The sequence below is a fragment of the Photinus pyralis genome, unplaced genomic scaffold (genome assembly GCF_008802855.1).
Source record: "Photinus pyralis isolate 1611_PpyrPB1 unplaced genomic scaffold, Ppyr1.3 Ppyr1.4_LG2, whole genome shotgun sequence".
NCBI classification, from domain to species: domain Eukaryota; kingdom Metazoa; phylum Arthropoda; class Insecta; order Coleoptera; family Lampyridae; genus Photinus; species Photinus pyralis.
The window spans coordinates 37,278,044-37,290,413 of record NW_022170403.1 but is presented as its reverse complement, the minus strand read 5'-3'; the positions used below and the strand labels follow the sequence as shown (position 1 = coordinate 37,290,413).

Here is a 12,370-nt window from a genome sequence, read left to right as displayed (position 1 = left end):
ATACCAACGGTAAAATCATTAATGGTAAAATCTATTAACTAGATAACATTTTTAAGTAATACCTGAAATAAACGTAATGCAACTTTGTGATTAGAGCTTGAAGGAATACATCATCTCTTTCTACTTCAATTACAAATATACTATTATCAAAAGAACTAAAGATGACAAAGTCACACAATTCAATGTTTAACAAAAACATTGCTAATTGCACTTGACCATAGTACTTATGATTCGTATTAAGGCAATATGGGAAAAGTTGTTGATTGTCATATTTGAGATATGGTAACTCTGATATAAAACCTTCCACACCAGAGGTCTTCCCCAGAACAGGGCATTTTATCTCAATTAGTTTATAAATAACTCCGCTGTGCATTTTTAGGCCATCAGGACTAAATCCAAGCCAAGGAATGGAGGGATTAATTAGCAATCCTGTGGAATGCACTTGCCCATATTGGCATTGATACACTTGTCTAGCAAGGGATTCACAACTGTTACCATAATCAGTAGCTGCATTTCCTGTAAATGTAGAATTAATCAAACTATCTATCTTCCTTGGCCAGTTAGGGTTTGCATTGTTACAGTAAGTAAATAATTCGTAACATCTACTTGCTGTTATACGTCGCTTTCGATGCATTCTCCATAAGGTATTGTTTTGGTGGACAGTAGCCATAGCTATATCTAACGCACCGTCTACAGACACAACAACATTTTCTTTATAATATATTGCTTCAGACTGTGTCAAGTTTACTAGCGGCAGCGGTACTTGCAATTGTAAATTGGAATACAGTCGTTGTTTTAATGCATTTATAAAAGAAAAGTCGTATGTGTCAGTATTTGATGCAGGCAAGGCTTTTACAGATGCAGTAGGTGAAGTCTGTTGATCATCTTCGGTGGATTTTGCACCTGCGTTACTTAACCATAAATTAGCAAATGCAAAAGGCAAAACCAAATATTATTCCGAGGGGCTAACCTCCATTTGAATCTGTATACATCATTTTTTAGGGAGGAAAACCCCTCGAATTATTCTATGATGAGGGCATCACATATTCCTTCAAAAAGTTTGCTTATATTTAATAAATTCTCCTGTAAACATATTTGAAAATATTAATTAAATACCTACCCATATGTACTAATCCGAAATGATCATTTGTGTAACCTTCCAAATTTGCTTTTCGTTTATTTGTCAGGGGACAACTAATATTGTTATTAATTAAATTATTCACTAAAGGGTCAGATTCACGAATAGTATAACTGTTTCTTTGCCGCCCTGTTATTTCAAAGATTGACATTACATCAATACCCCTGCCGACAATTGGTTTGTTCCATTCCATCGGTTGTGAAGTGCAAGAGACATATTCTTGTGTGTTTCCTAAAATGAACTTTTTAATGCTTCCTTATCCATTACAAATGTGTCGTAATTTACCTGAAATCGAAAAGTATTCCAACGAAAAGCAGAATGCACCAATATGTTTGCATGCCGCCGACCATCCCGTTCCAGCAGGGCATGTACACTGACACTGAGCAATTTCAAATGTCGACTGATGTTGTACAACTTTTATTTTGACATTGTATTCGAAAGTTTTCCTTTGTTCCACACAGCACTTACATTGTAAATAATACTTGTTCCCATCAATATATGTTTTACTATATTTAATGAATAACTTGATCGCTAATATGCGGCCTTTCTGCATTCCTTTAAGCGCTCGTCGATCCGAAAACCATTTATGAATTGCATCGTAGCTTATCAATGCAGTTCCGGAATAAGTGTTCAACGGTTTAAACAAAGCACTCGTTGGGAATTCCTCGCTCGGTACACATTTCATTAAATCTACTTCGAATAAGGTTTTCTCAAGTCCATGTTCTTTCCATGTACTTAATCTAAAAGTAGAATAATAGGTTAGGAAATTAAAAAAATCTTTATTCAGAATATAACAACACTTACCGCTTTTCCAACTGCTGCTTCGATCCAGATGTTTTGGCACCTAACTGCTTTAAGGCAGATTTTAAATCGGAAATGTTCATTTTCTTTTAAAATCAGTTAAGTTTATTCTGTTCCCATACAACAACCACAGAAAACAGCTGATATTATACCAAAGTGCGACACGAACCGCCTAGCTCTAAAAGAAGGAACTAAAAAAGTGTAAGTGGTCTATTAAGGTTTGTATTATCGAGTTGCAATATGGGTAGACATTGTAAAAAAATACCTTTGTCAAAGACAATCACCAGACATGGACAGGTTGTTTATTAGCTTTAGGTCTGGAAAAGCAACAAGCAGTATGCCCAACAAAGTCGCCAAATGTTTACAGGACACCGTTGAGACAATTTCACAACCCACAAAATTAATATTACGTACAATAATTGTGATTAATTATAATTTTCAAAAATAACTTAATATCAATTCTGTTCAATTCAATAAAATTCTTGTTTACTATGGTAACATCACCTAACTAACCAATATACGTACAATAATCGAGTGAATAAACAATAAATATGAATTGTACCTACTTACATTTGAAGATTTCGTCTTCTTCATTGACATATTATTATGCACTGGTATTTACACTAAACTTCTAGTTCTTAAATAACGAATTAAATTTGAAAATCACCGACACTGTATTTGTAAAGGCTGGAACAACAATTAAGAGTATCTAGTCTAGTGCTACATGTTTTGAATGAATAAAATAAATGTTTTACAAACAGGAATGGTTCCTATACAACAAATGTTTGCAATAATAAAAACAGATGGAAAAAATATATTTTACACGAAGAAAATATTTGTTTTTGAAACGAAAATTGTCGCAATAAAACAAATGTTCAAAATTAGAAATTATTTACCTAGATTTACACAACTAAAATATGATTTACACAAAAATAAACTGTTTAAAATAATAAAATAAAATCCATTCCATTCCATGGTACTAATTAAAAAAATTGTTTCAGATCATTTTCTTTGCTCTAAACTACTTCTCGTAACATTTTTTTCATCGCCAAACTTTGAAGCGGTTAATTGATGCGAATCGCTCATTCTTGTAAATAAAGTTGTCAAATTGTCCAATGGTTTTAATTGAAATTTCGCTCGGTAACCTGTAATTAAAGTAGCTTATAAAGATCGTTCGAATATTCACTATACAGAGTGTGCTTTCACAATATACAACATAAAACTATTCTCTTGTGCGGCTGTCAGTTTTCAACCACATGGAATAATGCAGAGAGAGACTTCCGATTGTATAAATGGAAAATGGAGAATTTTTAATTTTGTTGACATTTTCAGGTTTTCAGCGATATCTCAATAAGCAGTAAACATATTAAAAAAGCAAAAAGTGTATTTTATTAGTTTGGCAATAAGGCAACTTTTGTCCAATTCAACAGAAATTGTATCTTTTCAAATAACTGAGATCTCAATACTTAGCAGGACATTTTGCTCACCATTTATATGTTTGTAATATGTCTAAGCACTGGGGAGTAGCCTCGTATAACGCATGTTTCGTCAACTTCATGGGTGCAATATCGGGGTCATAATCCATGGAAGGTCAGTTTGATGAATCTTCCTCTGTGAATCAATACGTTTCCGGACTGTGCTAGAGCTAGCTAACGATTTGCGCTAGTCACTTTCTTTTCTTTTTCCATATCATATTATACTTCTTACGTTTCTTACAGTCAGGAATGGTTTTATTCGAAACCTATCCCTTTGGAAAAAGTTGAGGCGCTTGCCCACGTTGAATCTCGCCAAAACGCTCACACTAGCTCTGCTCGGTTATTAGTTTCTCAACCCATGAGTGTCACTTTTCGATAGAAGTGAATTCAATGCCATATATATCTGGTGCTGGCCCCCTATTGATAACAAAGTTTGGTACTTATCACAAATTTTCTTTTTGGCCTATGAACATAAGATATTTTACACATTCAAAGTTCATTTACCAATAACACTAACCACACTGTAGGTAAAAGGGTGAATTTTAATCTAACCTTTGAGTTTAGCCAAAATAAAAAAATTCATTTTTGAGCTTTCAACACTAGCATTTACTACAGTGGGCAATAAAATATTAATATGTTTCGTAGTATGAAGGACTCTATTAATAGTTTGTTGAGTGTGAGAGTGCCATAAAAAAACAATTCGAGTCAGTCTGCCACACCTGATAATTCTGTGGTTATATCATGAAAAGTTATTGACGACAAACTATATTGTGATAAACTTTTGGCGTCTACTGTATATGTGACATAAAGTCTCGCATTGTACAATTGAAATTTCAACACTTTCGTACATGTTTTGAAAGGTTCTAAAATATCAGCTGTGATTTGTATAACATATTTTGACCACGATTACATACACGGTATAAGACAAAATAGAAATCATACAAAGAAAACAAATATCAACTACACCAATGAAAAAAATCGTAGTGGTGGCCTTCCATTCTGTTTACATATTTTGTTTTTATAGCTTTTATATTCAAAACGGTTAGCACTAAAATATAATTAATGTTAAATTCTTGTGGGCCTTGAATTTATTTTACATTTGTTTTTTTTTTGTTACAGAACCAGAAACAAATTAGCGCTCAAGTCTACCAAGATATCTACATCCTACACCTTGATTGCAGTATGAAAAATATGTTTAAGAATGGGATATGTGAAGAAATATAAAATGCTTCTCTGGTACAGAATCGACACCTTGGAAATGATTCCTCATCTATAACACGACCGGATTCGATTTCACGGCTAAGACCAACAATAAATAACATGCAAGAAGACGATTAATTTCTGTATCACGCCAATCTACAACTGAGCATGCTGCTATAACAAAGCCAAGTTAATTTTCTACAGTGGATACAATCGCTGGACCACAGCAATAATCACAATATCGTCTTTTTTAGGAAAAAAAATCCATTTTATGGAGAGCATGGCTCTTCCTTTTGTTTTGTGTCAATTAAAAAAGTTTGTAATTTCCCATATGCACAATTGGTTCTTTCAGCATTGAGAGCTGTTCTCTGTAGATTCCTGAAATAGCTGTTCACATTTCGGAAATAGTTTTAGGGTTATGTGATACCTCTCTTCACTATTTCAAAAGGGTTACTATCCTTTTCCACCATTTCTTTGCTTTAAGGAAGAATTTAATCTACAATATGAACAAGTGTCTATCAGCTTGTGTACAGATTGGAATTGAACTGAGTAGATTCCTGAATTCAACTGTTCACGAGACACAGACGAATTCCATAATATCTGAAGAGGAGTTATTAAATACTAAGGGTTAATTTGTTCTCCACCGTTTGTCTGCTTTGTCAAAGAGGAAATAAATCTATAATATGAGCAAGTGTCTGTCAGCTTGTGTACAGATTGGAATTGAACTGAGTACATTCCTGAATTCAACTGTTCACGAGACACAGATGAAATCCATATCTGAAGGTAAAATATTAAATACTAAGGGATAATTTGTGCTCCACCATTTGTCTGCTTTGTCAAAGAAGAAATAAATCTATAAGTGTCTGTCAGCTTGTGTACAGGTTGGAATTGAACTGAGTAGATTCCTGAATTTAACTGTTCACGAGACACAGATGAATTCCATAATATCTGAAGAGGAGGTATTAAATACTAAGGGATAATTTGTGCTCCACCTTTTGTCTGCTTTGTCAAAGAAGAAATAAATCTATAATATGAGCAAGTGTCTGTCAGCTTGTGTACAGGTTGGAATTGAACTGAGTAGATTCCTGAATTTAACTGTTCACGAGACACAGATGAATTCCATAATATCTGAAGAGGAGTTATTAAATACTAAGGGATAATTTGTTCTCCACCGTTTGTCTGCTTTGTCAAAGAGGAAATAAATCTATAATATGAGCAAGTATCTGTCAGTTGTGTACAGATTGGAATTGAACTGAGTAGATTCCTGAATTTAACTGTTCACGAGGCACAGATGAATTCCATAATATCTGAAGAGGAGTAATTAAATACTAAGGCTTAATTTGTTCTCCACCGTTTTGTCTGCTTTGTCAAAGAGGAAATAAATCTATAATATGAGCAAGTGTCTGTCAGTTTGTGTACAGATTGGAATTGAACTGTGTAGATTCCTGAATTTAACTGTTCACGAGGCACAGATGAATTCCATAATATCTGAAGAGGAGTAATTAAATACTAAGGGTTAATTTGTTCTCCACCGTTTGCTTTGTCAAAGAGGAAATAAATCTATAACATGAGCAAGTATCTGTCAGTTGTGTACAGATTGGAATTGAACTGAGTAGATTCCTGAATTTAACTGTTCACGAGGCACAGATGAATTCCATAATATCTGAAGAGGAGTAATTAAATACTAAGGGTTAATTTGTTCTCCGCCATTTGTCTGCTTTGTCAAAGAGGAAATAAATCTATAATATGAGCAAGTGTCTGTCAGTTTGTGTACAGATTGGAATTGAACTGAGTAGATTCCTGAATTTAACTGTTCACGAGGCACAGATGAATTCCATAATATCTGAAGAGGAGTAATTAAATACTAAGGGTTAATTTGTTCTCCACCGTTTGTCTGCTTTGTCAAAGAGGAAATAAATCTATAATATGAACAAGTGTCTTGTCAGCTTGTGTACAGATTGGAATTGAACTGAGTAGATTCCTGAATTTAACTGTTCACGAGACACAGATGAATTCCATAATATCTGAAGAGGAGTAATTAAATACTAAGGGTTAATTTGTTCTCCGCCATTTGTCTGCTTTGTCAAAGAAGAAATAAATCTATAATATGAGCCAGTGTCTGTCAGCTTGTGTACAGATTGGAATTGAACTGAGTAGATTCCTGAATGTAACTGTTCACGAGACACAGATGAAATCCATATCTGAAGGGAACTTTAAGTACTAAGGGTTAGTTTGTTCTCCACCATTTGTCTGCTTTGTCAAAGAAGAAATAAATCTATAATATGAGCCAGTGTCTGTCAGCTTGTGTACAGATTGGAATTGAACTGAGTAGATTCCTGAATTAAACTGTTCACGAGACACAGATGAAATCCATATCTGAAGGGAACTTTAAATACTAAGTGTTAGTTTGTTCTCCACCATTTGTCTGCTTTGTCAAAGAGGAAATAGATCTATAATATGAGCAAGTGTTTGTCAGCTTATGTACAGATTGGAATTGAACTGAGTAGATTCCTGAATTAAACTGTTCACGAGACACAGATGAAATCCATATCTGAAGGGAACTTTAAATACTAAGGGTTAATCTGTTCTCCACCATTTGTCTGCTTTGTCAAAGAAGAAATAAATCTATAATATGAGCCAGTGTCTGTCAGCTTGTGTACAGATTGGAATTGAACTGAGTAGATTCCTGAATGTAACTGTTCACGAGACACAGATGAAATCCATATCTGAAGGGAACTTTAAATACTAAGGGTTAATTTGTTCTCCACCATTTGTCTGCTTTGTCAAAGAAGAAATAAATCTATAATTATGAGCAAGTGTTTGTTAGCTTGTGTACAGATTGGAATTGAACTGAGTAGATTCCTGAATTCAACTGTTCACGAGACACAGATGAAATCCATATCTGAAGGGAACTTTAAATACTAAGGGTTAATTTGCTCTCCACCATTTTTGTCGGCTCTGTCAAAGAATTAAATGTACGATATGAATTGTCTGTCAGCTTGTGTGCAGATTGGAATTGAACTGAGTAGATTCCTGAATGTAACTGTTCACGAGACACAGATGAAATCCATATCTGAAGGGAACTTTAAATACTAAGGGTTCATTTGTTCTCCGCCATTTGTCTTCTTTGTCAAAGAGGAAATAAATCTATAATATGAGCAAGTGTCTGTCTGTCAGCTTGTGTACAGATTGGAATTGAACTGAGTAGATTCCTGAATTTTAACTGTTCACGAGACACAGATGAAATTCATAATACTTCAATGGGAGATGAAAGATTAAGGGATAATTTCCTGTCCGCCATTTGTTTGCTCTGTCAAGAAATCAAATCAGGGAGCACTAACAATCACAATGAAATCATATACCGGGTGATCATAAAGTAGTGCGGACAGTTTGAATTTCCCACAAAACAAAAAATTTTTGAAGTTGGTAACACCAAATGTCATTTATTTAAAGGCAGTGTTAGATCAATTTAATGGGCAACTAAAAATAATCATAATTAATTAATTAAAGAACATTAATAAGTTTATAATTAAGCACTTCATCACAATGATTGTTCAAAATGTACATCATCATGGTCAAGACACAGTTGCACTCGACGGGTCATGTTTTCAAATACATGTTCTAACATTGCCGGTGTGATGTTAATTACTTCTTCTACGATTGCATTTTGAAGTTCCTCAAGAGTGTGCAAGCGATTTTGAAAAATATTATTCTTTAATGTGGGAAACAGGAAAAAATCTAGTGGAGTTAATTCTGGCGAACGGGAAGGCCATAAACCTCTACTGATTAAACGATCATCGTAAAATTGTTGTAGATACTGAAGCGTGACGTTTGCTGTATTCGCTGCTGCACCATCTTGCTGGAAATATCCTTCTCTCAGTTCGTCATCATGAAGTTGATTCAGAAACGTATCCAGTTTTTCAGTACGCGGTACCTTTCTGCAGTAACGGTATCGTTGAAAAAAATTGGACCTATGATACGTCTCCTAGACATGCCAATCTTCAAAGGATGCAAGCTGGTTTTTTCAAAATTATGGGGGTTTTCGGTTGGCCAAGTCCGATAGTTTTGACTGTTAACATATCCTGATAAATGGACCCACGCTTCGTCACTCATAAAAGTTAGATTTAAAACTTCGTTGTTGTTTAAATGATTATTAAACCAGCGACAATATTTGCGTCTACTTTCGTAATCTCGTGCATGTAGTTGTTGGACAACGGAAACTTTATAGGGAAACGTTGCGAGATCTTTGTGCAAAATTTTGTGGCACGTCCCATAAGATAAGCCTGTAATGATAACAAATAATGATGTTATCGTTTCTATTAAGTTACACCTACCACTCTGATTCGATAGTTTGCGAATTAATTTCTTAGGGCTCCGCTCGATACGTTGCCGTACATGTTCGATCACTTCCACACTTCGAATTGACGGACGACCTGTTGGTTTGGCCTTACAAATGCACTTCTTATTCTCAAAACGTTCGATAATTCGGTGCTTATGACTAACGAAGGTTTTATAACTGAAGTGGTGGTCGGGATATTATTCTTCGTTAAATTGCTGTAAGCAGGACCTAGTGGAATATGACCATGTACCATCTTCCAAACGTATTGCGCTACGATAGTGCGCCATTAATATGAACGCATCATGTTCAGGGGTAAAAGCCATTCTCGTTTCTAACTAAAAACTAGGGTTTTAAAATGCAAGGTTCGTGGTATGGAGACAAGGAAAAAAAACACGAAAAAAAAACCGACACCGATGATTTGTGTATTTAGGGAAAACCATGGCCGCCAACGTCTTATGTAAAAAATTCACAGGTTTCGCAATCCTTGCAACCATCTAAGACATTGGAAATGATAACCGTATAACCTGTAAAGTCATAAATAAGTAAAATAACCCTTCACACGGAGTAAGAAGCTGACCTCCCGGTACTGTGCGCTAGTTACATGCGAATATGGAAAAAGTAAACGTAAAAGGGTCCACTCATGTGTACTGGAAAATTGTACAGCCGATAAACAGATTGGATTAGGTACCGAAATTCGCCATGATATCCTAGAGAGAAATGTGCTTACTACACGCACAAAGCAAAATATACTAACAGATTTGGTTTAAGGTAATCGACATCCGCACGGTGGCAAACGTTATCAGCCGTAACATTTACGGAATGCGGCTCCACAACCGCCCTCCTCGTTCTTCGAAAGCACCGTCGTTCCCGAGAAACTCTATCGCGACAATTTCGGAATGCTAATATTGACAAATCTCGGGTCGCACGTTCCCCGCCGATGTTTATAATAATCCCGGTGGTCGCCGAATTCACTAGCGTGATGGCTTAGTAAAACCGGGATTCGTACGAATACCGGAGCCGGGAGGCGTGGGTGACGAGTTTTAAAAACCCGATTCGCACTGAAAATGTCACTAGAATCTAGTAACAATATTATTCGGTAGAAACTACAAGTTCCTCCTTTTCCTTCATTTTATGCATACGTCGTACTTTTAAAAGCGATTTACAATAAATAGGTAATAATTAAAGCTGTGAATTATATGCACGAAAAAATTGTAAAATATGCGCATATATATGCATCAAATTAGTGCAAAATATGCAAACCGTTTTGATATATATGCAAGCATATGCAAAATTATATCTTACATAAATTGCAAGAAAAAAAGAAATAACGTGGTTTTATTTAACAATTTAATTAAATCGGATGCCTTAATATACAATTTTAGCAACTTTTACAAGGTAGCGTCATTTAAATTGATGGTAATATTACTATTAACACTAACAATAATGTGTTTTTCTAAGTTTTCTGCAAGAAATGATTGCCTCCTGTCGCTAAGAATTAATTTATAAGCAGAGAAACTTCTCTCTACATCAACAGAAGTAATAGGTGCATTTGAAAGGGCCGACAAAATATTGGGATCAATTTCCAAACCTTCCACAATATCACCCATCAAGACCATCGAGACATTTTTTAATATTTGATATCCGTTATTTTTACTTAAAGTGTCATTTAGTTTTTTTGAAATACATTTGCCAATTTTACCCTTTAAACTATTCATAGTTTTTTTGAAATTTTCTATTAGATTTATGGCATCAATTAACAAAACGTCTTGCTTTTCCAGTTCTAAAAATAGTTTGGGAAATATAGAAAAATTATTCTTAATGTATGCTAACTGTTGACTTAACTGAGGATTGGCGGCTAATTGATTTGATTCACTAATAGCCGCCGATGAGTCCTCTGATGATAACTCTGTAAGTACTTTTTTAATACTCTCGAAATGCTGCGCATAAAATAAAGCCGCTTCCACCCATGTCCCCCATCTAGTAAGAATAGGTTTTGGAGGCAAAGGGATTCCCGGCAGCATTTCCTTGTATAACTGCACTCGTAAAGGCGCTTTCACAAACACCTTTTTTACATTATTAATGAAATCATTAACAACTGGAAACTGATTTCTTACTTCTTCTGCAACCCTATTTACGCCATGTGCCAAACATGTATTGTGAATTAAATTAGGATAAAAGATTTTTAAATTTTGTGCCGCTTTAATCATGTATGGTGCTGCATCAGAAAGCATCAAAACTATTTTATCATGCGGCACAGCTTTTGGTAAAAACAAATTACTTAACCCTTCTACAATGAATCTCGAAATGGTTTCATTATTGGTTTTCTCTATGTGTTTGCAACTTATTAAAAACGATTTATTAGAACTGCTTTCGCCTAAAACACCTACCATTAAATTAGCTATATATCTACCACACACGTCAGTTGTTTCGTCAACTACAAAAAATAAGAAACGATTTTGTACCGTTTGTCTTATATTGTTCATAGTTTCTGTGTAGCATTCACTTACATATCTTTTTCTAAGGGTGGATTGATCAGGAACACTTTTTTTACAGTATTTTTCCAGAAAACTTTTAAACTGGGGATTACTTAGTTTATTTAACGGCACGTTTGCGGACATAAAAGCACTGCACAAGTCAAACTTAAACTGTTCTTCCTCAGATCGTACAGCTGTCCGTAGTACGGTTTCCTGGAGAGACGCTTGGCGAAGTCCAGATGAAATTGATTTTTCGCGATTCCTTTTATGTAAAGGCGTGGAACAATGTTGATCGATCAAGTACTTCCTCCCACATGATATCTGCGTAAAAATACAATAAGTAGGACGCTACATTAAATTTGCGTTAGATAGGCACTTAAAAATCATATTAAATGGTTAAAAAAGGATAGAAAGTAGCATAAATAAGAACTATACAAGAATAAAACTAAGAGAATTTAACTTTCAGAATACTGGAAATTGAATTAACAGATTTAGTAAATAAGCTACTTACCGATTCTCCACAAGGTTTACAAAACACGGAGTTGTTATTTAATGTCAATTCCGGATACGGTTTTACCCAAGAAATAATTTTTGACATGATACACTCAAATTTTATAAAATATAACTCAATATCTCGTATAAATTCTGTAATTACGTGAAATGTGTTTATTACACGAACGTCTCTTTACAATTGGATGTGATGCAGAAAGTAAACTTCATTTAAAAATATTTTACTGGCTAAATGTGCAATCCCGTTAATATCCTGCTCTTTGACGGGGCATTAAAAGGTAGTTGAACAATGAAAAGGATTACTAACAACTGTATTTATTTGTATTACTAAATCCATTCATCAAAAGCTTACAGGAATTTTATATTTTAAGATGTGGATAAATTCTTTGTCTCTGGTTTGTGTGTGTGCTTGGCTATGTTTGCTAGGGTTCCC

General features: G+C 34.7%; 1 protein-coding gene across 1 annotated transcript; it reads right to left on the bottom strand.

Annotated features, from left to right (window-relative positions):
• Positions 1 to 15: 15 nt before the first annotated feature.
• LOC116163977 lies at positions 16 to 2,143 on the bottom strand. The gene is made up of 4 exons (XM_031478104.1): positions 1,943 to 2,143; positions 1,424 to 1,878; positions 1,121 to 1,369; positions 16 to 516 (listed from the first exon to the last, which is right to left on the bottom strand). Exons 1-4 carry the CDS (start codon positions 2,020 to 2,022, stop codon positions 35 to 37), a joined length of 1,266 nt encoding a protein of 421 aa, XP_031333964.1. The 5' UTR covers positions 2,023 to 2,143; the 3' UTR covers positions 16 to 34.
• Positions 2,144 to 12,370: the final 10,227 nt, after the last annotated feature.

Coding starts and splice junctions, on each gene's coding strand:
- LOC116163977 (XM_031478104.1), bottom strand. CDS start 2,022: ATGAACATTTCCGATTTAAAATCTGCCTTAAAGCAGTTAGGTGCCAAA. Junction 1,879..1,942: donor AAGCAGCAGTTGGAAAAGCG/GTAAGTGTTGTT, acceptor TTCTACTTTTAG/ATTAAGTACATGGAAAGAAC. Junction 517..1,120: donor TTTCGGATTAGTACATATGG/GTAGGTATTTAA, acceptor CTACATTTACAG/GAAATGCAGCTACTGATTAT.